The sequence below is a fragment of the Diabrotica virgifera genome, chromosome 6 (genome assembly GCF_917563875.1).
Source record: "Diabrotica virgifera virgifera chromosome 6, PGI_DIABVI_V3a".
In the NCBI taxonomy this organism is placed as follows: domain Eukaryota; kingdom Metazoa; phylum Arthropoda; class Insecta; order Coleoptera; family Chrysomelidae; genus Diabrotica; species Diabrotica virgifera.
The window spans coordinates 253,072,158-253,099,591 of NC_065448.1; the positions used below are offsets into that span (position 1 = coordinate 253,072,158).

General features: G+C 32.9%; 1 protein-coding gene across 2 annotated transcripts in view; it reads right to left on the reverse strand.

Moving 5' to 3' along the window:
* Positions 1–27,434, reverse strand: part of LOC114333661 (teneurin-a) — a 499,544-nt gene that overhangs the window by 81,089 nt on the left and 391,021 nt on the right. For both annotated transcript variants that reach the window (XM_050653925.1, XM_050653924.1), the window contains 4 exons: positions 26,600–26,770; positions 20,888–21,220; positions 10,418–10,683; positions 4,574–4,826 (listed from right to left, as the gene is read on the reverse strand). In XM_050653925.1, coding sequence (XP_050509882.1) covers positions 4,574–4,826; positions 10,418–10,683; positions 20,888–21,220; positions 26,600–26,770 — 1,023 coding nt within the window. The remainder of the gene's footprint in view (positions 1–4,573; positions 4,827–10,417; positions 10,684–20,887; positions 21,221–26,599; positions 26,771–27,434) is intronic.

The following is a 27,434-nucleotide window of genomic DNA, read 5'->3' on the forward strand; positions in this document are numbered from 1 at the left end:
AAAATATGTTTACATTTGTTAGAAAACCTAATTTAATTTAAAACCTGTTTATCTACAATTATTTGATATAGAATTTATTCTGTTAAAAATTATAAAAAGCAAAATGTGCCCGATATAATTTTGTACAGACATTAATTAATTAATAATCAAAAATGACGTTTTTTAATAAATTCTACTAAAATTTTTTCGGCCCGGTAAGATATTATTGTATATTTTCTGGATCATTTGAAACAAAAAAGGTATTTTGTAATTTTTCTTTTAAATTGATCGTTTTAGAGCTATAAACAATTTAAAACTGAAAAAAAACCACAAATGACGATTTTCAAGACCCAAAAACACAAGTAAAATATATTATTGTTGTAATCATCAAGTATCTAAATTCAAATTACTTAAACTTTTTTCTATCGGGTCTCAATTTTTGGCAAGATTTATTCTAAAATATTTTTTTTAATTGTTACGAACCTGCAAAACTGCATTAATAACTAAAAAACAAAGTTTTTAAATGAAATAAGCCCAAAATCCTTTCGAGAACTGATAGAAGAAGGTTTGAATTCAATTTAGGTACTTCGTAATTTCAAAAATGTTATTTTTTAACTATGTTTTTAGCCTTAAAAATTGTCATTTTCCTTTTTTTTGGTTTTAATTTGTGTATAACTCGATAATTATCAACAAGAGAATAATTACAAAACACCTTTTTTGTTTCGAATGATTCAAAAATCTAAAATTCTAATAAATACCTACACGGGCCGAAAAAATTTAATAAGAATTTATAAACAAAGTCATTTTTTAATTATTAGATAACTAAGTAGTCTGGTCAAAATTATATCAGGCGCCCCTATTGTTATTTGTAATTTTTAAAATCATAAATTACATATCAAATTTATGAAAATAAAAGGCAAATATCGAGCAACTAGGTGATATCTGCCTTTTATTTCCACAAATTTCATTTATTCGAGCATTCAATCATCTCCTATTTTACATATAATCATTTTATCCATTAAACAGATCGGTGAAGGTCATTGTTATATCTGAATACCTATACAAAATACCTACCTACTGAGAAATACGATTCTCGATATGATTACCGGTACTCAAATACAAAAGTAATCATAGTAATCAAAGTAACGAATACCGTAAATGATTACTTATTATATCGGAATACCTATACAAAATACCTACCTACTGAAAAATACGATTCTCGATATGATTACCGGTACTCAAATACAAAAGTAATCAAAGTAACGAATACTGTAAATGATTACTTGTTATATGGGAATACCTATACAAAATACCTACCTACTGAGAAATACGATTCTCGATATGATTACCGGTACTCAAATACAAAAGTAACGAAAGTAATCATAGTAATCAAAGTAACGAATACTGTAAATGATTACTTGTTATATCCGAATACCTGTACAAAATACCTACCTACCTACCTACTGAGAAATACGATTCTCGATATGATTACCGGTACTCAAATACAAAAGTAATCATAGTAATCAAAGTAACGAATACTGTAAATGATTACTTGTTACATCCGAATACCTATACAAAATACCTATCTACCGAGAAATACGCTTCTCGGTACGATTACCGGTACTCAAATACAAAAATAACGAAAGTAATCATAGTAATCAAAGTAACGAATACTGTAAATGATTACTTGTTATATCCGAATATCTACACAAAATACCTATCTACCGAAAAATACTCAATACAAAAGTAATCAAAGTAATCAAAGTAACGAATACTTGAAATGATTACTTTATTCAAAAGTAACGATTTGTATTGATTACTCGAAAGTAACTATAATCAACATCACTAATACATGCTCCAAGACGTTTGCACGAAGATATTTGTTCAATTTTTGTATTATCAGTACTAGCTTAACTTTAATGTTTTGTGCTTTTGTATGTAAATAGCATGAATTTGGTTTTCTTCAAATTTATTTTTAGTCCATAATCGTTTCAATGTATATTTAATTGTTGAGCAAGGTTTTGCAGTTCTTGTAGTATTCCCGCTAGGAGGACGGTATCGTCAGCATATCTTGTGTTATTAAATGACTCATCGTTTATCATTAAGCCCTCACTGACTTCGGCCAACGCCAATTCTAAGATGCCTTCACCGTATAAATTAAACAACAATGGTGATAAAATATCTAGGTATCTCTGCGAAAGGACACTCACTTTGACTAAATAATAATATAGAGTACAAAAAAAATTGTACAAATTAATATAAAAACGAAAGAAAGGAAAAACAAAATATCCAAGAATAACAAACCAAAAAATAAATACAGAGTGGGCCAAAGAAAATAGTCCACCTCGATATTTGGCAGTATTTATTAGATTTTAAGAAAAGAAAAAAAACAGACCAATTTTTGATTTGAGGGGAACACATTTTTACGGTACAGACATCTGTCATTTGTCAACTCCCTTCCTTCCACTTCCCCACCACTTATTTTTAAATAGAGAATAGGGGTCGTGTGATAGCTCATTTAAAAGGTTATTCAATTCTCTATTCAGTAATATCAACATTGACATAAACATTTATAGAGGGTGTCCAGGAAAACTGGAAAACATGGAAAACTAATCGATATCCTAAAAACATCAGGACTCGATGGTAAGGATATAAGACTGGTTTCAAACTTATAGCTCCAACAAAAAGCAACAGTTCGATTCGAAAATGAACTGTCCGAAATCTTCACGGTTGAAAAAGGAGTCAGACAGGGTTGCATACTGTCACCAACATTATTTAACATATACTCTGAAAACATCTTTAGAGAGGCCTTGGACGAATCAGAAGATGGTATTGCAGTAAATGGACAACTTATAAATAATATTAGATATGCAGACGATACAGTATTGCTGGCGGATAGTGCGCAGGGGCTCCAAAGGATCATGGATAATGTTGTAGAAGCATGTAACAAATACGGCCTAAAACTAAACTGTAAGAAGACAAAAATAATGATCATTAGTAAAAACACCAACATAAACGCCCAAATTACAGTAAACAATACACTTCTAAAGAGAGTACAGAAAATATGCTACCTGGGCTGCAACATTAAGGATACTTGGGATCATAGCTACGAAATAAAAACTCGTATTGAAAAAGCCAGAAGCTCTTTTAACAGTCTTAAGAAAATTCTCTGCAACTTGTCTTTAAGTATCAATATACGCATAGGAATTCTTAGATGTTACGTCTTTAGTGTCCTCCTATACGGAGTTGAAAGCTGGAGCCTGACAGAAGATGCCACAAAACGGTTAGAGGCGTTTGAAATGTGGTGCTACCGACGTATGTTGAGGGTCTCATATATACACCACACAACTAATATAACTATTTTCCAGAGGCTAAGAAAAGACAAGGAAATAATTAACACCGTAAAGAACAGAAAATTGGCTTACTTCGGCCACATTATGCGTAATGAAAAATACCGACTGCTGCAGTTGATTCTACAAGGCAACATTGAGGGCAGGAGAGGCCCTGGACGTAGACGTATATCCTGGCTGGCCAATCTTAAGAAGTGGACTGGTCTAACGTCAACTGATCTATTTCGAGCTGCCATAAATAGAATAAGATGGGTCAAGGTGGTCGCCAACATCTCCAGAAGATAGGCACTTTTAGAAGAAGAAGTCCAGGAAAAATTATTTTGAATTAAATGAATTGACACAAAAAGAAGAATGTATGTAATTTATTCAACTCATAATACATTCTACTGCTGACAGAAAACAAAAAAAAAAAATGATTATTTGAAAAATAAACATTGTTTGTTGCTTAAATTCAATATTCAACCTACCAAGAGGCACATGGGTGGAAGCTTGAACATTAAAATTAAGCGAAAAGCAGTATCTAGTTATCAAAAAACATACTTTTCTGTTTTGTGACAGCAGTATAATGTATTTTAAATTAAATAAGTTACATACATTCTTCTTTTTGTGTCAATTAATATAATTAAAATATTTTTTCTTGGATACCCTGTATAAATATTTATGTTATTGTTTATATTACTGAATAGGAAATTGAATAACCTTTCAAATGAGCTAGCTCACGACCCCTATTCCCTATTTAAAAATAAGGGGTGGGGAAGTGGAAGGGAGGGGGTTGACAAATGACAGATGTATGCACCGTAAAAATGTGTCTAGATCGAAAATCGACCTGTTTCGTAATTTTCTTAAAATCTAATAAATACTGCCAAATATCGAGGCGGATTATTTTCTTTGGTTCACACTGTATATTGCTTAGAATGTGTGGCTTAATTTATGGCTGACCTATTTTTTTACAAGGTGTATGTTAAGTGACTAAAAATATTTTCTAAAATATAAGATATCTTTTAATTTATTCATTATATAATATGTAGTCAGAAGTACGAGCACTTATTAATTCATCTCAGCAATTTCGTAAATTCTTAATAAGGACAAGTGTATCCCTCGCAGGTAGTTAATAAATTATTTCAACTTTATAGATCTTCCCCGAAACAACACGTGTCTAAGAGTTTAATACCCCAAACTTAACCTTTATCTCCCCTCGAGACAGTATAAAGCTGTCATCGCATGCAAAAACACATACATCTTACCTTAATTGCAACACTGTATAGACATTGCCCTCGGGAGTAATCCTCCTGACCAAATTGAAATCTCCAACGTAGATGCTGCCGTCAGGACCGGTCGCCAGCGAGCCCGGCGTTAGCAGTTTTGCATCTTTGGCTGGACCCCCACACTGACCGGGGCAGTTCAGAGCTCTCTGGAGACCCGTGCCCATGATGACGCGTACCATGCGAGGGTATTGTTTGAAATGCAAAGTTGACCCATCGCCCTTTTGGAGAATACCTGAAACAATTGAGGATTGGATGTAGGAATAATATACAATAGGTGTTTATAATGCGTTCATCCTAAGAGGTCTTATCGCGAAAGACAATAGCTTTATGCGAATAATGGGATATCTGTTACTTATGAGATATAGTAATTTGGATAACAAAACAAAGCTTTTTCTACAAAATAATGAATATTCTTTTGTTAATATTATAAAATGTCAGTAATGACGAATAACCTTTAATAATTGATGTATTTGACAGTTCCTTGAAGGAAATTCATTTTTCTCTAACAATACAACAATGAAAAACTTTAATTTTCAATACTTCAACAAACTTTATTATAAGTTATTGTCACTACAACTGTTTTGGCAGAGAGGCTTTCACAAGTGACGTATTTTACTATTAGTCTGCACGTTAAAGTCTCTAACTGAATAGGTTTAGGAGTGGAGAGCTGTTTGTCTCAAGTTGGTCATTCAGAATTATATTTGTATGTTTTAATTTATTAATTTCGATATATTCTAATAAAAATGGCCTTTATTTTGAATAGGTATGAAGAATTTGGATCTCTTCATTAAAAGAATGATTATGATCTAGAATCTAGAAGGTGAAGTGTTTAAGTAGAATCTATTTTTCTATTAATTAAAGCCCTTTGGTGTTCCGCTATAGGTTCGCCAAAGGTTCTGCCAGTTTGACCGATGTAAGTTTTTTGAGAGTCGCCGCATGTCAGTTTGTAAACATCACTTTGTAATTGCTTTTATAATATAAGATCCAGACGTAACAAGAGCCAAAAAACAAACCTTCTCTACCAAATAATGAATATTATTTTGTTAATATTATAAAAAAATGTATGCAATGTTGACAAATAACTTTTCAATTAATTTTTAACATCAACATTTTAGCACCCACCCCACAATTCATATTTTTTAGAAAAAGTAAACAAATGTTGTCCTTATAGGGTTCTTGACAATTGAAATATCATATCAGTATTAGAAAAGTCTTATTCTTATTCTTGTAGTATCTATCCGTTTGAGATGTTAACGACCATAATGGGAATCTGTATTTGTACACTGCTGCTCTAAAAATCTTTGTAGTTATTGTGTTGAACCACGTACGTAGCCAGGAAATCCTTCGCTTTCCTGGTCTTCGATTTCCTTCCACTTTTCCTTGCAAGATTGGATGCAGCAGTCCATTTTTCTCGCTGTTCCTCATGATGTGACCGAGGTATTTGATTTTGGCTGTTTTTATTGTTGTTAAGAGCTCTATCTAATTTTGTAGTCTGAATAAAATACTCTGATTGGTAGTGTGATCTTCTTCTGCTTAAAGTTCCCTCTTCTATCGAAGGTTGGATATTATAATGGCTATGGTCACTTTGTTTGCTGCTGCTCTGAATAGTTGTAACAAACTACAGTTAAACCATTCTCTAAGGTTCCTCAGCCAGGAGATGCGTCTTCTTCTTATGCTTCTTCTTCCTTGGATCCTTCCTTGCATAATAATTCTCAGCAACTCATATTTTTCTCCTCTGGTAATGTGACCCAAATATTCCAGTTTTCTAGTTTTTATACTTTTCATAATTTCTAACTCCTTATTTAAACGTCGGTCGTAGCACTTCAACATTGGTAATCCTTTGAACCCACTGAATTTTCAATATTCTTCTGTAACACCACATTTAGAATGCTTCTATTCTTCTTATGTGTTGTCTCTTTAATGTCCAAGCTTCCATTCAGTATAGCAATATAGAAAATATGTAGCATCTTAGAGCCCTCAATCTGAGAGGCAACTGAAGGTCTTTGTTTGTAAGCAGTGTCTTCATTTTTATAAATGCTTGCCTTGCAGTTTCAATTCGGACTTTAATTTCTTTGCTTTGGTCATTTTTGTCATCAACCCAGGTTCCCAGATATTTGTATGTCTTAACTTTTTCTATTTGGGTTTGCTCTATCATTAACCTTTCATTTCCATGTTCTGTTTTTGAGACAATCATAAATTTAGTTTTTTTCTTGTTTTTTTTTAGTCCGTATCGAATGCAATAATCGTTAATTCTATTTAGCAATTCTTGTAGCGATTCCAGGGTGTCTGCCATTATAACGGTGTCACGGTAGTGTGATCGGTATAAGTTATATTCAGGAATCGACGATAAAGCCACATTTCAAAAGCCTTAATTTTCTTGCAGGTGGCGTCTGTAAGAGTCTAAGACTCAACTCCGTACAAAAATCTAGGAAATATATAATATCGTTAGTAACCTGATTTTTATGGATATTGATAAATCATGACATTTGAAAAGCTTAGCCATTTTTTGAAATACATATCTTGCTTTTTCTATCTTACATTTTTTTCTAAGGAATGCTCCAAATTTTCATTCAACGTTCGTACCAAGGTAGGTGTATATTTTTATACCTTCTATTATCTATTTGTTGAATGTTCATACTGATTCGTCCAAATTAATGTTCCTTCTTAGAGATTATCATACATCTTGTTTTCGTAATGTTTAGTAAAAGTCCATATCTCTGACATACTTCTGTGACTTTACTCCTCAAAAGTCCCAGGAGTTATATTTATTAACGCCTGGAGAGCTTCAAAACTGTCAACGAATACCACCGTGTCGTCTGCGAATCTTATGTTATTGATATATTCTCCATTAATTCGAATTCCGTCTTCAACACCATCTACTACTTCTTGAAAGATTTCCTCAGAGTATTTGTTAAAGGGCTGTGGTGATTGTATACATCCCTGTCGAACCCCACGTTTCATTTCGATATCGTCAGATTCTCCTACTTCTGTCCGGATAGACGTTTGATTCCAGTAAAGTTGCTAATAATTCTTAGATTACCTACATGTGTTTATTTCAATATTAGTTAATATCTCCATCAGCTTGTCGTGCTTTACTGCATCCAACGCGTTATGGGTGATTCGCCAAAATAGACGGCAATTTCGAGGTAGAGAAATTTAATTTAAAACATGGTTTAAAATTAGTTCATTTTTAAATATTTTTTATAAAATGAGCTATTCAACTTACCCATGATACCAGCAGAGATCATTTTTAAATATTTTCCGAAAAACGGAAATGTGACTTCGGAGTTGACTAAGTTTCCACGGTGTTAACGTAATTCTCTGTTAATTGAAATCTATGATCGTAACAATTAATTAAAAATTGGTATGTAATAAAACTATACAAAACACTTTCATTTTGATATAAACTACTACAGAAAAACATGAAAAATAGGTAAAATATCAATTGCGTCGGAGTTGATTTAGACCGGCCTTCGTGTTGACAAAACTTTCCAATATGTAGCCGTGTCTTCTCCGTTAAACTTCAAAAATCTAATCTGCTTTTGAACACAATCTTGGCATTTCCTTTCTATACATTCTTCAGTCTTTTCTGCGCAACATAATGATTTGTTTTCCGCTTCCACACATGAGCTCCATGTTTTCACATAAATGTGCCTACATAGACAGATGTCTCTTTTATCAACATTAGAGAAGACTACCCAAAATGGTATATTCTTACAGAAATGAGCATAGCTGCATAAAATATTACTTTCTTTCATAAAATCTTTATTTAACGATTTTGGGGTTTTCGCCTTCATTTTTCCGTCGTACTCCAGTGTATACGAGCCATTTTCTATAAAAAGAAGGTAATACTACCAAACCGACCGAAACATCTTGAGAGCTTATTCAGTAACCCTTTTCCTATATCAGACTAAATTTAAATTGTATTTTTTTAGTTTAAGAATGACCACTCATATACTTTCAACAACTCCGAGGCACGTTCGTCAACTCCGAGGCACGACTGAGCTTCGGAGTTGATGGCTTCGGTGTTGATGATTTCATACATTTTTAATTCTACTTTCTACAAATTTTAAAAATAATTCTGCTTTATTCATGTGGTGTCAAAAAAACTTTATAGCGCATACTTAAAAGAAAAACATATTAAAAAAATTAGAAAAATTAAGTTTTTACGAAGGCTTCGGTGTTGACTGTATAAAAACATACGCTTAGCTTAAGACACCTTGATAAATTTTCTATCGCTTAGCGATATCATGTTCGTCCACTTTCTTCCACAACTTGGGTTAGACTGAAGCGTTCCTCTCTTGTCAAGCTGCCTGCCATACAGTATAGTGCAGTTTGGCCTAACTTTTCATATATTTTCATGAAGCCTCGGTGTTGATGCACAAAGTTGGTTACAGTTTTTAGTAGTAGATTTTTATGATTTGATTTTAAAAATGAAAGTTATTAATTTGACAGTTTTAAATTACATTGGGTTTTTAATTAATTATTGATAAAATAATCTGCACTTTTGTAACTTTTCAGTGTGTAATACTATAAAACAGATCAAAAAACAAGATGGGTTACAGCCTCGGAGTTGATATTTTGACATTAAAATTGCATAAAATGCTTGTAAAAATACTTTTTTTAAAATTAATACGTACATTGGCGTACATTCATCTATTATATGAATTAACTTTGGCAACATAATTTGAAACACAGTATGTAAAGGACTTAAGAAAAAAGCGAGTTACACCATATGCCGCTTATTTTGGCGAACCACCCTTATGGGAATCAATGAAGCATGCATAAATATCGCAATTTACGTCTCTACATCGTTGACATTGCACTTGTATAATAACAATATGCCTTTCTCGTACCCACTGCATTCCGAAAACCAAACTATGTACGGCTGATTTTTTCTCCGCACAGTCTATAATATCCATGGGTGTATAATTTTTAGGAATAATTTAAAAATATGGCTCATTTCAGTTATAGACCTGGATCCCGCGTACCAAAAAAAGTTGATTAATAGCAAGTTGAAAAATTGTTAATAGCTTAACGGTGTCTAGTCGGACAAAGTTTGATGTACGGGTACACTGGAACAAGGAAGTTTTAATTGTGGAACGGTTTAAAAATTTGTAACGTCAGATTACGAAAACGTCCCATGTATTTTGTCGGACAGAAAATCCAATTGATTTGTTACCCTTTCATTAAACCCTCATGCAAAAATCAGACTGCTATTACTAACCAACTTGATTCCTGTCATTTGAGAGGAATGATGTCCTTCGTGTTCCACTCATTAAAATGTCCAGTTGGGGATAAACACCAGTCTAATTTTTGCATGAGAGTTTAATGAAATGGTAACAAATCAGTTGGAAGTTCTGTCCGACAAAATACATGGAAAGTTTTTGTAGTCTGACGTTCCAAATTTTTAACCTGTTCCACAATTAAAACTTCCCCTGTTCCAATGTTCCCATACATCAAAGTTTTTCCGACTAGACACCGTTAAGCTATTAACAAGTTTTCAGCTTGCTATTAATCAACTTTTTTTTGGTACGCGGGATCCAGGTCTATTAGTATGGTATCGAATATAAATTATAAATATGGCCGAAAAATAAAAAAATACATAAAATCTTAAATATTGGTATAAAAAATCTTTGTGAGAACTATCTTATTTTCATACATTAAAGTCATTGAAGCGAAACTGGATATATTAAGAGCACTCTATACAACCGTTTATAATTATACATATTATATCCAATTTTGAACGTAGACCTTCGCTTATCTATTTCACTAACCTATAATAATAATTGTATACAGTATACACCATATCATATATCTTACCTTCATAGAAGTTGTAGTGGTGATGAATGTCAAGGCCCCAACCCCCGATATCAGATATGTCAACGTCAAACCCTTTTATGTCGGCCGTTTGTGTTTCCCACACTGGTTCCAGACATGTGCTGTGTTGATATCCGATGGACACTTTTGCTTGGACGATACCGTACACTTTTTGTTTGTAAACATTTCGCTTGTTCCATGCGAAAGTGTGCATCAGATTCGGATCGGCTTCGTATGTTTTCGTGTGTAGAGAGCCTTCGACCTCAACTCTGTAACAAAAAGTATTATTACACTAAAGGCTGTATGACACTATGCATTTTCTTGTATCATTTCTAATATCGTTTCTGATATCGTTTCTTGTATACATTTTCTTGTATCATTTCTTGTACGTACATTTCTGCCCTGCCCTGTATGACACTATGCAAGTTCTTGTATCGAAAACTGTATGAAATTCGGCACGTGATTGGTCGAAATTTTGTTTGTCACCCTCTCACGTTACATTGGTATGGTAGTACTGCGTCTACAGCTGATTTTAAGGATTTTATAAAATTTATAAACTTTTAAAAACAAATATTTTAATGTTATAATAACTAGAATTTTTACGTTGACTGTTGATTATTTGTGTTTTTTATTTTGTTTTGATATTTGTGCTAAAATATTTGCATTATAATTATCTTCAGTTTGATCCAAATTATAACTATTGTATTTTCCTCTATTAAAAAATTATGCAATATGAAACCCAAAGTTATTCTAAATATATGGTTATTAGTAGAACAGTAGTCCATACCAAACGGTATATTAAGTATCAATAAAATATTTATAAATAATACCTACAAAACACAAATAAATTCATCAAGACATAATTCATATGATCTCATTTTCAGCCGCCATTATGACATTTAGAAGTTTTACCAGCAGGTTTTACGTTTTTGCTCTTTGCGCAGAAATTGGCGCAGTTATTGTACAAGAATCTGTGCCTGACACAAATTCTTGTATCGTTTCTGATATCGTTTCTTGTATCTGTGTATGACACTATACATTTTTTTGACATATCAGAAACGATATTAGAAATGATACAAGAAAATGCATAGTGTCATACAGCCTTAACAATTTCGAAACTTTTATATTGTAAAATATTTATACAATTTGTACATTTTCTGAACAAATAAAATGAAATACCTGAATTACACTCCTGGCTAAAAAAATCGGGACACCTTAAAAATGGGTAATTTTTGATGTCTTGAATCTCCTAAATCTGTTGTCCGATTTTAGTGATTTTTTTAATATGTTATAGCCTTATTCTCTAAGAATATGGATGTAGTAATAGTTTTGCTGAACAGGTAAACGTCATTGTATACCGGGTGTAACAATAATACTGTGTTTTTTCCTGAAAGTTCGTAACACCCTGTGGAATATTTTAGTATTTAAAAAATATTGAAATTAAAACATAATTGTAGCCTTAGCCTTTCTTAACATTCTGCTTTGTGACTCATTCACCTATGTTGTATAATGAAAAAGTTAGGTACTTTGAGAACTAGCCATGTTCTTCATCAATAAAGGGTGTTTCTAAATAAGTGCGACAAACTGTAAGGGGTAATTCTGCATGAAAAAATAATGACCGTTTGATTTATAAACATATGTCTGCAAATGCTTGGTTTCCGGGATACCGAATGTTGAATTTTTTCTTACCCACTGACGATTTATTTATTGCTCTAAAGCCGGTTTAGATATGCAAATGAAATTTGGTGGGTTTTAAGAGGAAGTTATTGTGCATTTTTTTACATACAATTACGTATTTTATATTCACCATTGGCGTGTATACGGGTCATATTACCTGGTCATATCACCTGTATGCACGCCAATTGCGAATATAAAATTTTTAGTTGTATGTCAAAAAATGTGAAATAACTACCTCTTAAAACCTACCAAATTTCATTTGCATATCACAACAGGTTTTAGAGCAATAAATAAATCGTCATTTTGTAAGAAAAAATTCAACATCCCGTATCTCGGAAACGAAGCATTTGCCAACATATGTTTATAAAGCAAACTGTCATTATTTTTTCATACAATATAAACCTTTAAAGTTTGTCGCACTTGTTTAGAAACACCCTGCATTGATGAAGAACATGGCTAGTTGTCAAAGTACAGTGGAACCCCGATAACCCGGAACTCCGGCTAACCCGGACTGATTTTTATCAGACAAACATTTCAACAATAAAAATGTATTGCTGTTACAAAATCTCGTGAACCTAATTCATTCATTTGGTGACGTCAATATACGAACGAAACGATTGAATCCGACATTACTGAAAATATCAGGGTGCAGATGGGACCCTGTCGCGCAATTCGCAGCAAATAAAATAGTCGTATGTTTTTTGCTTCATTTTATTTCGGTTATACATACGCATTTTCAAGGTTCACGAGGTTTTGTACCAACTCTATGTAATATAATATTTGAGAGATAATGGAACCGGATTGAATTACATTTACCATAGTAAAAATGACTCATGGCACACCACATTCATTGTGGTGTTATCGAAAACAGGCACCTGTATTATCCTTTATTTATTTGAAACTTTCTTAGCATTGTTTAGAAAAGACTATTAAAATTCTTTTTTTAACAATGGTCTTAGTTATCATTGTTATTAAATAACATAACATCAGAGACGGTATTGTGTGCAGTAAAGTCGTATTGTTTGCTTCGGTTTTGTAATCGTTCGTAAATTTATTCACATTTAGTGTTTGCGTGTCTTTTGTCTATAAGGGCAACAAAACGTAAAAATATTGTAGTGACAGTGGAAAAGAAACTAGAAGCATTACGTAGAATTGATAAAGGTGAATCTTGCAGCATTAAATTATGGTGTCGGTACATCTACAGTATCGGATTGGAAGAAAAATAGAACTAAAATCGAAGAATTTTTTTTTCAAAATGATAACAAAAGACAGTTTGGACAATCGGTGCAAAGCTAATAAAGCTAAGAATGAGACATTTGACGACGCTTTGTATGTGTGGTTTTGTGTGGAATGCGAACGTGGTTTACCAGTGTCTGTGTGACAATTATAACGGAGTTTATCTGTAAGCATACCATATTTTATTAATTTTTACCATTTTCTCCGGCTAACCCGGATTTTCGATAACCCGGATCGGCCGCGGTCCCAATTAATCCGAGTTAACGGGGTTCCACTGTACCTAACTTTTTCATTATATAACATAAGTGAATGAATCAAAAAGCAGAATCTGAAGAAAGGACAAGGCTACAATTGAGTTTTAATTTCAATATTTTTTAAATGATAAAATATTCCACAGGGTGTGGAAAAACTTTCATGAAAAACACAGTATTATTGTTACACCCGGTATAAAATGACATTTACCTGTTCAGCAACACTATTACTAGATCCATATTCATAAAGAATAAGTCTGTAACATATTAAAAAATCACTAAAATCGGACAACAGGTTTAGGAGATTCGAGACATCAAAAATGACCTATTTTTAAGGTGTCCCGATTTTTTTGGCCAGGAGTGTATTTAAAAGTGCGGAGCGATTTAACAATACGAGAGAATGGAAGATATGCTTATATTTTGGAACACATAATTTCGGAAACCAATACACAAAAAAGAAGAAAAATAATATGCAATCTATATTTATTTGAACAAACCTATCCGTTTTCTGCAAACATGCTAATATTAATCGAAACTATTATTAATCATCTTGTCTAATAGTATAACTCTTAAGTATGAGATCGGTTGACATTTATTAAAAATTTAGTAATAGTCCAAATTTTAATTAACAATTAGCGGATCTAAATAACTACTTCGTAAAAGAAGATTCGTATCTGGCACTCAGAAAACTGTGACTGGGGTAAGCGGTTTAACTTTTTGTTGCGAAATATTCAGCTCTAAGTTTAGAGTTCCGTATAACCGGGATTTCCTCTTTGATACTTAAACCCGCAACTAAATTTTTGTTTCTGAGCTTTTAAGCTCAGAGCATTTAAATTTAATTAGCACTTTATTTAAAAACACACTAGAAGTAAAATAAATCTTGGATTATTGTTGCAAATAATTTAAAGAATTCGTAGATACAGATTTTATGTTGCTTAATTATAATAATTAATACAAGTAGTAATTATACAAAGAGGTGTTCGAGAAGGGTGTATACTTTCACCAATATTATTTAATATATACCTACTCGGAAGACATATTAAGTAAGGTAATAGGGCTTGTCATCAACAGTCCTTTGTTTCGAGCTTGTGCCATGCGTTATATAATATTAGAGAAGAAGAATTATAATATACAATAGACAATCAATAGAAAAAAACAACCGGGAAAAACAACAGGGGAACTTGTAGTGAATACGTGAATACTAACACAAAATTAAAGAAATAAACAGAATACATCAGTGAATTGTTCAAAGACAATAGAATAGAGTAGACTGTAGTAGAAGTAAGAGATGAAATGGTTTTAAGGATATTAAAAGAGAAACTAAAATTAAAATGGCATTAAAAACAGCAAAACTGGTAAAGAAGTAGGTTCAGACCAAATCTCATTAGAAAGCCTTAGATATCATAGTAGACTTGTTTAACACAGTGTATAAAATAGGACAAATACCTAAACAATGGTCACTCTCCACTTTTTGTCTTCTTCTTCATGTACCATGTGCTTTCAGAACGTTGGTTACCATCACAGCTATCCTAATTTTATTCACTGCCACCCTAAATAGCATGCTTGTATCAACACCATACCAATCTCGCAAGTTCTTCAACCATGAGGTTCTTCTTCGTCCTGGACCGCGTTTGCCTGCTAATTTTCCTTGCATAATATTTTGTAGCAACCTATATTTGGGACCACTCATTACATGTCCGAAGTACTCCATCTCTCTCTGCTTGATGCTTTTTATGATCTCAGTATAGTCTTACTAATACGTTTCAGTATTGTGGAGTTTCGAATCTTCTCCACCCAGGAAACTTTTAAAATTCTTCTATAGCACCACATTTCGAAAGCCTCAAGGCGATTTAGATCGATTTTATTCACAGTCCAGGACAAGACACCATAAAGTAAGACCGAGAACACGTAGCAGCGAAGTAGGCGGATCCTCAATGCCAATTTTAGGTCTGTGTTACATAACACCTTGGACATCCTTCTAAAAGCGGCTCTAGCTTGCTCTATCCTAGATCTAATTTCGCCGTGACTTTCTGCGTTACAATTTAGTTGCTGTCCAAGGTAAACGATTTTATCAACTTGTTCAAGTTTGGTATTACAGTGGAACCTCGATAACTCGGATTAATCGGGACCGCGACCGATCCGGGTTATCGAAAATCCGAGATAGCCGGAGAATATGGTAAAAATTAATAAAATACGGTATACTTACAGATAAACTCCGTTAGAATTGAAATAACATGAAATATATTTATAAATATGCACAGTATTCACAGTAATACCTACTCATTAAAATTACTAAAAAACACCAAACCCAAACGTAAGCAAATGGAAGCGAACAATACAAGACACACAATACTAAAGACCATTGATTATAAAAGAATTTTTTAAATAGTCTTTCCTGAACAATGCTGACAGTTTGAAATAAAAAGAAATAGATACTACAGACAGGTGGCTGTTGTTTCTGCGGCGTGTGCTATGAGTCATTTTTAATATCGTACAGTTAAAAAAAAATACACACATACACATTATCTCTCAAATATTATATTACATACATTTTTATTGTTGAAAGGTTTGTCTGATAATTAACTATTTTGATTGGAAATAAGCCACAATTAAATTGAAAAATACAAAATATTGAAAATCAAAATGTTTATCTGATGAAAATCGGTCCGGGTTAGCCGGACTTCCGGGTTATCGGGGGCCGACTTATCGGGGTTCCACTGTATTTACATAATATGTAAATATACTATATAGACGGTTTTATATGCTGCTGTTTACTTGTTACGAGTATTTTGGTTTTCCGTATGTTCAGATCCAGACCTGCCTCCCTACCACTCTCAACGACACTATCAAGTAGTGTTTGCAGATCTTCTTGACTAGAAGCTAGGAGTAGTGTATCGTCCGCATATCGCAAATTATTGATGACTTCACCGTTCACAAGTATTCCTTCTTGTTTTTCAGAAAGAGCTTTTCCGAAAATTATTTCGGAGTAAACGTTGAAAAGCAGTGGTTGAAAAGCAGTGGTGACAAGAGGCATCCCTGCCGTACTCCTCTTTTAATATTCAGAGCCTGTGATTCCACACCATCTACTAAAACTGATGTTGTTTGATTCCAATATAAATTTGCAATTATTCGAACATCTCTGCCAAGCCTATGTCTTTCAGAGCTTCGATCAATATAGAGTGCTTAACACGATCAAATGCCTTTTGGAAGTCAATAAAACAACAGTATATATCTACAGATATATCTCGACATCTTTGAGCAAGTACGTTCATTCCAAACAATGCCTCTCTCGTTCCAAACCCGTTACGGAAACCAAACTGTGTGTCATCCAGGTATTCCTCGCATTTATTGTAGATAGCACTTTTTGTGCTATTCTTAAAAATATAAACGCTAAAGATTGCAGTGAATACAAATAAGTCATCTCAAATTATTCTTGAAAATAATACATGGTCATATAATTAAAAAACTGGAAGAAAGAATATATTTTACGAATGGGCTAGGAACAAGCAGGTGTTATTTGCTGTGATAGTTCAAATATGCATGAATATGAATGTAAATGTCCATGTTTTATACGTTGATTTTGGGAAAACATTTGACAAGGGAAAACATCTTAAATTCAAATTACGATATTTTGGTCGAAACAAAGAAACACTAGATCACAATAGTTATAACTCACCCTGTAGGTCTATAATTTTCTATTTGTTTACTGTCAATATATTTTTGAATACTATATGACATCTACTGCGGCCGATATGTGAAACAATTGCACGTTTAATGATACAAGCATATAATTTGCACCACATATACTACACATATAAAGGTTCAAATTTAGATATGAGGCCATCTCAGATTTTGTCTTTTACAAAAATGGCGGGCGTTCAAAATGGCGGCTATACTTATGTGTTTAATAGTACCATAACTTTTGAACGAAAAGTCCGATTTCAACCAAATTTGGTATATAGGTTTTCTTTTTGATTTTCAAGAGGGATATGGTGAACCGGAAGAATCGGTTTACCAGAAGTTGTGTTTTTACTGGTTGTTTATGTAAAAATATGTTTTTTTTTTCAATTTTTTCCCTCTGTATATATTAATTTTTCAAAAAGGTAATACCGCAATTGAAAAGAGCGTAAAAATATTTTGTAGAAAATATTTTGAACTTTTTAGTTATGTTAATTATCATTTAATAAATGCATAACGTATCATCACAAGTACCTATGTGTGGCAAATTCGTGCAAACATTATAAGAATTATTGTGCATTTAATGGTAGAAGCATATAATTTGGACCACATATACTACACACATCAAGGTTCAAATTTAGATATACGGCCATCTCAGATTTACCTTTTACAAAAATGGCGGGCATGCACAATGGCGACTATACATATGTGACTTATAGCACGATAACTTTTGAACGAAAAGTCTGATGTCAACCAAATTTGTTATATAGATTCTTATTTTGATGTGTTAGACCAAGGTCTTGAACCGGAAGAATCGATTTACCAGAAGTTGTGTTTTTCCTGATTTTTATGTAAAAACATGTTGTTTTTTTACCAATTCTTTCACCCTGTATATTATAATTTTTCAAAAAGTTAACACCGACGTTGAAAAGAGTGTAAAAATATTTTCTAGGAAATATTTTGATTTCTTTAGTTATATTAATTACCAATTAATAAATGCATAACGTATCTTAACATGTACCTATGAACCCATGTGCTGCGCATTCGTGCAAATAATATAAGAATTATTGTACATTTAATGGTAAAAGCATATAATTTGGACCACACACACTACACATACAAATATTCAAATTTAGATATGAGGCCATCTCAGATTTCGTCTTTTACAAAAATGGCAGGCATTCAAAATGAATCTACCGCACATAGGTACATGTGAAGATACGTTATGCATTTATTAAATGGTAATTAACATAACTAAAAAGTTCAAAATCTTTCCTAAAAAATATTCTTACACTATTTTCAATGGCGGTATTACCTTTTTGAAAAATTAATATATACAGGGTGAAAGAATTGAAAAAAACAACAACATATTTTTACATAAAAAACAGTAAAAACACAACTTCTGGTAAACCGATTCTTCCGGTTCAAGACCTCGATCTTATTCATCAAAAAAGGAAACTTGATACCAAATTTGGCTAAAATCGGACTTTTCGTTCAAAAGTTATCGTGCTATTAGTCACATATGTATAGCCGCCAGTTTGAATGCTCGCCATTTTTGTAAAAGGCAAAATCTGAGATGGCCTCATATCTAAATTTGAACTTTTGTATGTGTAGTATATGTTGTCCAAATTATATGACTCTACCATTAAATGTACAATAATTCTTATATTTGCACGAATCTGCCACATATAGGTACATGTGAAGATACGTTATGCATTTATTAAATGGTAATTATAATTAATATAACTACAAAGTTCAAAATATTTCCTAAAACATATTCTTACGCTCTTTTCAATAGTGGTATTACCATTTTGAAAAATTAATATATACAGGGTGAAAAAATTGAAAATAAATTATTTACACAATATAAAATAGTTTTACATAAAAAACCAGGAAAAACAAAACTTCTGGTAAAACGATTCTTCCAGTTTATGGCATCGATCTTGTAAATCACAAAACGAACCTACGTACCAAATTTGGTTGAAATCGGACTCTTCATTCAAAAGATATCGTGCTATTAGTCATATATGTATAGTCGCCCATTTTGAATGACCGCCATTTTTGTAAAAGGCAAAATCTGAGATGGCCTCATATCTAAATTTGAACCTTTATTTGTGCAGTATATGTGGACCAAATTATACGCTTGTATCATTAAATGTGCAATTCTTATAATATATTGCACGAATCTGCCGCACTAATCGTAATTTGTATCCTATTGTATCTCTAACGGGATTTCTCCTATATCTAATCTAGATATTTATCAAACAAAACAATAATAAATAGAAACAGACTGTTTCTATTAATAATACACAACTGTATTATTTTTTAATTAAATGTCTATTTACCTAACTTATTTTAAAACAACATATTTTAATTATTTTGATATAACATCTTGTTGAAATGGTTTAAATTAAATGTTAATAACATAATAATATCAAAACACAAATATTGCGTAATTAGCCCGTATATTGCGCATGCGAAAAGCAAGAACAACAAAACGTTTGATATTAGATTGAGCTATAATAACATATGAAGGGCAATTACTAAATGAGCAATTTGGAATCGTTTCCAATGTTAATAATCCATATAATCTTTCCTTATTAATTATTACTTATTTGATATACACTTGCTTAGTGGTTATTCATATTAGTGATTATTATAATTATGAGATTAAGAGAAATAAAAAAATCTAGAATTATAAAAACATTTTTATTTGAATATAAATAAGTATCTATATTAAAAACAAACTTTTGCTTGACCGAAATGCATTAACAAATAACTAAAAAAGAAAAATAGTGTAAGACTTTATATTATACATATATCTACATATATACAGGGAATGAAAATCGAACGGAGACATTAAGAGGAACTACGACAACATTTGTGAAAAACACAGCTGCAAATCAATTTTTGATTAGAGGACACATTTTTTTCGATATTTTTGAATATTTTACTTTAACTCCTTTTAATGCCAATGGTTAAAATACCAATAAGATGTTCAAAATTGTAAGCGTTTCATAGTAACAATATTTTATTAAAAAATCACTTTATCACTTTTCCTCCTTTCTCGATCGATTATTAGTTTTTGTTGTACAGTATATAAATTATTATGATCACTGAATACATAACTAGTGAAAAAATTATCATATTAATTAACTGAATTAATAATTAAAGCAATTAATTATACAAGTAAAGTTATCCAAGAACATTCAAAAGCCATCTTTAAAGTTAATGATGACATTGTCAAGTAAAGTTTACATATCCATACCAGTGAGAATTTTACTACACGTAATTTGCCGTGTACAGACAGAAAAAGTAGAGATAGCCGTAAAATATTTGCGAATTATGTACTGATGACATTAAATCCACATCTTTTAGACCACTAAATGTATTAAATTTACTTTGTAAACGTTATAAAGTAAAAAACGTCCCAAGAAAGGACTGTATTGTATATATTCCTAATCGGCATTAGTTAATAGTATTAAACTACTAAATGTATTACAATAAAGCTTCCCCTAACAAATTAAGTACAATAAATAAATAAAAACAGCAACTAATTGAATCTCGTGTCAAAAGCTCTTTTGTTGTTTCTTTACTTAATTTTGTAGAAATGCACAAACTTTTTGCTTACCTGACATGCACGTGCGTCAACGAACTAGGAATATTCGGCCCCGTCAACTTCATGTAGATGATACTGAGATAGCCCGTCGCCTGGGAGCTTTGGTACAAAATGTGCAGGTCCGAGCCTGGAATGGCGATGGACTCCTGGACGATCTGCGTCTCAGCGAAGACGACGCTCTTGCCTTGCATGCCTCCTACGGCTTCCGGCATCCATGTTCCGGTAATGATCGGGCTAAGTAGTTCGGGATCGTGTTCCTCGCAGGTGAGTGGAAGGGCTCCGTTCGGTCCGAAGAAGTTTCGGGACACTCCAGGGAAGTTGAGAGCGGGGTTTCTTGCCAAAAAGCTGGAACAAAAATACTTACATTAGAAAAGAAAGTCAAACATTAAAAACTGTACTATAAAAACTTTAAACTAATTTATACAGTTGATCACAAGACCTACAGTTTTGCTATAAACTATGAATTTGCAAAAAAGGAGTAGTTATTAAATTACGACATGCAGAATTCACGAAGAAATTCTACATCATTTGTCATAAGTCAATTTTTTACTCATACACATCCGTTACATAAGGGTATCTTTGTCCATTTAATAGATGAATAGCATTTACATATTTAGCATTCTTCGCTTGATGTTCACTTCTTTAACTGGTTTACACAAATTTTTTCTCTCTGCTTAATAAAAATAAGTCTTTATTATAGTCTAAACAATAAAGCACTGAACATCCAAAAAAAACGACAAGATGAATCTTAATAATTCTTAATGTTGTTCTGAAGCTATTTTCTTGTGGCATTTTTATAATCAATTCCTTTTAATGGGAAATAAGCTACAATTTTACCAAAAAAAAAAAAAAAAATGATTTTAGTAACGTTTCGATGCCCAAGTCATTAAAAAAAAACATTAATAAAATATTTTTTTTGGTAAAATTGTGGCTTATTTCCCATTAAAAGTAATTAATTAATAATTATTTTTGCATTCGATTCGTGAATGCGCCAGGAAACTTTATGACCCTGAGCCATGATATAATATTGAAAAACTGCATACAAAAAATGCATTCTTAAAGTGCATATCATACAGACAATAAAAAAAATTCAGAACTCGTCAACTATCGGCGGAAATGAGTTCAACTTTGTTACTCAGGAGTTTTTGGGGCCGCTAACGACGAATATGACATCGGAAGTGATTTCCGGAGTACCTGTTGCCCAGGATACCTACTGTTTACAAAATTTATTAAAAAATTAGTCAAACATAAGTATTCGGGGATTTTGGGGTCGCTAACGACGAATATGACATCAGAAATGATCTCCGGAATACCTGGTGCCCAGGGTACCTACTTCTTCTGGAATATTCGGCAAATTCATTAAAAAATTAGCCAAAAATCATTACTCGGGCGTTTTGGATCGCTGACGACGAATATGAAATCGGAAGTGATTTACAGAGTACCTGGTACCCAGGGTACCTACTGTTTACCTCGTTTTCTGGAGTTTTCGGCAAATTTATTGAAAAATTAGTCCAAATTCATTTCTCGAGGATTTTTGGGATCTCTGACGACGAATATGACATCGGAAATGATCTCCGGAGTACCTGGTGTCCAGGGCACCAACTGTTTATCTCGTTACTAATTATTTTTGACTAATTTTTTAATGAAGTTGCCGAAAACTCCAGTAGACGAGGTAAACAATAGGTACCCTGGGCACCAGGTACTCCAGGGATAATTTACGATGCCATATTCGTCGTCAGAGACCCCAAAAACCTACCGATTAATGAATTTTGACTACTTTTTTAATGAATTTGCCGAAAACTCCAGAAAACGAGGTAAACAGTAGGTACCCAGGGTATCAGGTACTCCGTGGATCACTTCCGATGTCATGTTCGTCGTAAGCGACCCCAAAAACTCTCTAGTAATTATTTTTGACTAATTTTTTAATAAATTTTTTGCCAAAAACTCCATTACACGAGGTAAACAGTAGGTATCCTGGATACCAGGTACTCCATAGATAACTTCCAATGTCATATACTTCGTTAGCGACCCCAAAAACCCTTGAGTAATTATTTTTGACTAAATTTTTAATAAATTTTTAACCGAAAACTCACAAGACGAGGTAAATAGTAGGTACCCTGGGCAACAGGTACTCCGGAAATCACTTCCGATGTCATATTCGTCGCTAGGAGCCCCAAAACCCCCCGAGTAACGATTTTTGACTAATTTTTAATGAATTTGCCGAAAACTCCACAAGACGAGGTAAACAGTAGGTACCCTGGGTACCAGGTACTCCGTAGATCACTTCCGATGTCATATTCGTCGTCAGCGACCCAAAACCTCCGAGTAATGATTTTTAGCTAATTTTTTAATGAATTTTCCGAAAATTCTATAAGAAGTAAGTACCCTGGGCACCAGGTATTCAGGAGATCGCTTCCGATGTCATATTCGTCGTTAGCGACCCCAAAAACCCCCAAGTAATTATTTTTGACTAATTTTTTAATAAATTTTTTGCCGAAAACTCGTCGTCCTCGACCACACGAGGTAAACAGTAGGTATCCTGGGTACCAGGTACTCCATAGATAACTTCCAATGTCATATACTTCGTTAGCGACCCCAAACCCTTGAGTAATTATTTTTGACTAAATTTTTAATTAATTTTTAACCTAAAACTCACAAGACGAGGTAAATAGTAGGTACCCTGGGCAACAGGTACTCCGGAAATCACTTCCGATGTCATATTCGTCGCTAGGAGCCCCAAAACCCCCCGAGTAACGATTTTTGACTAATTTTTAATGAAATTGCCAAAAACTCCACAAGACGTGGTAAACAGTAGGCACCCAGGGTACCAGGTACTCCGTAGATCACTTCCGATGTCATATTCGTCGTCAGCGACCCAAAATCTCCGAGTAATGATTTTTAGCTAAGTTTTTAATGAATTTTCCGAAAACTCTATAAGAAGTAGGTACCCTGGGCACCAGGTATTCAGGAGATCGCTTCCGATGTCATATTCGTCGTTAGCGACCCGAAAAACCCCCCGAGTAATGATTTTTGACTAATTTTTAACGAATCTGCCGAAAACTTCACAAGACGAGGTAAACAGTAGGTACCCTGGGCACCAGGTACTCCGGAGATCACTTTCGACGTCATATTTGTTTTCAGCGACACCAAAAACCTCTGTGTAACAAAACTGAACTCATTTCCTCCGATAATTGACGAGTTCTGAATTATTTTTGTCTGTTTGAGATGCACTTTAAGAATGAATTTGTTGTATGCAGTTTTTCAATATTATATCATGGCTCCGGTTCACAAAGTTTCCTGGCGCATTCACGAATCGAATGCAAAAAGAATTATTAAGATCCGTCTTGTCGTTTTTTTTCGGAGGTAAGGCCGATTTTAGTGCTTTATGCTTTGATTATTAAAACACTATTTAAAAGGGAAATGCAATAATAAGTGAGCGTAGGTTTATTTAAGCTAAAATAAACATTAACGCGAAGAATAAGCAAAAGCACTAAGAAGTAATACGTTAGGTACATACATACATTCAACCAAACTTATATGGAATATGGGATCACTATGTATTTGAAACGTGCAGCTTTTGGGAACCGTATGTGTAAGTATTTGAGTTGTAATGATAAGAAGAAGAATTGCCGTGCCCAAGGACTATATAACAGGAGAGACTTACGGGATCCCGAGTTAACTAGGCATCACAAGATTTATCACGTAAATTGGTGTCTTCATCACAATAACTGGAATATTGGAAATTTTAAAAGTGCTATTTTCAAACGAAAGTAGGATATGCAAAATCAGATAACTAACGAATTTTTATACGTAGAGCAAAACACAAGCAAACAAATGCCAGTCGAAAAAGGAAACAAGGGGAAGACCAAAGTTGAGATATAACGAACAAATAAAACAAAATGTCAAAACATAAAAAATTAAAAGTCCTAAAGCAAAGCGCGGAAAACAGAGAAACTTATCGTTTGATCATTGCTAAACTTCAGTAGAAGACGTCACATAAAGAAGAAAAAATCGCGTAATAGATCATGGCGAAGAATTCTTGAACAAGCCAAGCTTCAAAAGACTTGTCGAGCAACTCATGAAAATGTAAATAAACTCCTGTAAGCGAAATAAGAAGGTGCTCTATAAAATTTTATTCTAACTTAGATTAGGCTTGTGCATTTTTGTCTTTATTTATATTTCATCTTATATGCTCTTGCTTTTATCACTTTTACACATATGACTACTTTTTACCTTACATCTTTGAATTTTCAATGTTAATAATTAACCGAAATCCTAAAAAAGATTGTGAGCATTTTTACCGTACTCATCGTTACTTATTTACATTGATACACCTGTCTACCTTTTCAAAACCAAACAAAGGTGGCAGAACGGATAATTTTAGTTTAAATTAAGGGTGTAAAATCTGGGACATTTTTGAAAATGCCAATCAAAAGTCAACCTTTAGGTTACATTAATGATAAGAATTTCGGTAAATAATTTGCCGATTCGGTGAGCCAATGATTAGATACAGATAAAGGCAATTAACTCCTTTAATTTTCAAAGTCGAGACAAATTTTATATGAGGAATATAAATAGAAAAAGTCAGTTGTTACAAATCATTAGTAAATTACATCAATATACAGTGAGCATGTAAAGGTTGGAATAAATTGATTTTTTGCAAATGGGTGATTTCGGAAATAAATCCCGAAACAGGTTGATTTTTATTTTTAAATTATGATTTTTTGGCATCTACATCATACTAGTGACTTAAGCGTAAGAAGAAAACAAGTTTCATTCATTTCATTTGTGAATGGACAGATATCAAATGCAGGACAATTATTCCATATTTCAGAAGATCGAGAAGACTTCGCAATGGTGATTGCCAACATCAGATATTTCTGATAAGGCACGTGAAGAAGAAAACTTGGTAGCCTCAGTGAAAAAATGAAGTTTCTTTGGAAATAATTAATTTCTTCAAATAATTGAAAATGGTTATTAATTTTTCAACCAAAATATTATATCGTTTTGTATTTTGATACAAATACACCTAATTAAGACCGTTTACAGTCCGTCTAATATATTTACCGTTGCACGTCATTATTTACGTCAGAGATCTAAGTTGACATTGTTGCCCAATTACAAAAAATTCTTGAATTCATTTTAAATAAAATATATCACACAATTTTTGCGGAAGTGGATTATATAACAAAACAAATTAATATTCAATGTAAATAAATAAAAACTTTAGAAATAGAAAAGAAGAATTAAGTTAATTAATTAATTAATAATTAAAGTAATTAATAAAAACAATAAATATAATAAAACAAATACCTTTAGTAAAGAATAAAAACAAATATGTCACCACCGCAACTGTCAAATAAATGTTACCAATTTATACCAAAACATAACCTTCGTTCGATTACAGTTACAGTGTGTTCCGAACAAATGTGCTCCATAAAAACGCTTTATAATCCATTTATACAAATTAAATGAAACATATTATTGTGAATTTCTTTAAGATAACATTAATAGAAATCTTCAAATATTATTTCTACGCGTATATAATAAAATATGTCTAGTGGCTGTAATTCCAGTGTACTCGGGAAAATGATTCTAAAAAAGGACACACCTACCGCCTAAATATTTCGCGTTGGTATCATGTGACTTCACGGGCTATGACGCGGATAACGTGCAACGGTAAGTATATTAGACGGAGTATAGTTAAATTAGTAAAACTATTACCTTTTCTGAGGTGTATGTCCGATTTCAGTGTCTTCACTTAATTGCATGTGAACGGGAGGTAGAACTATAATCTGATTCCATGGAACGAATACGGTTATCGTCATCGGTCTAAATGGAGACCTTTGGAACTGCAATGTTACTGCTCCTCCACCATTTACCAGTACATCAAACCTGTAAAACAAAAACCACAATGAGTAACATTTTAAATGAGGAAATCATAATTCGTTTATTTTCTGTTTTTATATTTTTTCCCACAGTAGCGTATGCAGGGTTGCTATCACCTGTCTTCCATTTACTATTTTTTATTTAATAGTTTCTTTGTTTCGTCCTGTACTTATTGTAAACATAAATAGTATAGTATAGTTGATCCAAAAAATGGCATAACCCAGACATCCAAAGTGAAAGTTATCCTTCAACACCAAATTGTTCTATATGGTCCACACAATGTCCAGAAAAAAGTCACACCATTTTGAGCGTCGGGTTTGGGGGGGGGGGGGGGAGAGGGGGGAGAAATCGGTAAATTTGTAGTTTTTTAAGTTTTTCGCCAATATTTCTAAAACTATGCGGTTTAGCATGAACAACCCTCTATACAAAATTGTTCTACATTAAATTTGAAATAAAAAAGGTCCTATGCATAATCTTTCTAAAATGAATGGTTCCAAAGTTACGGAGGTAGTATAGTATAACTGGTCCAAAAAAAGGCCTAACCCAAACATCCAAAGTAAAAGTTTTCCTCCAACACAAAAATGTCCTATATGGTCCACATATTGTTCAGTAAAAAAGTTACACCATTTTGAGCGTCCGGTTTGGGAGGGAGATGGGAGGGAAGCCGGTA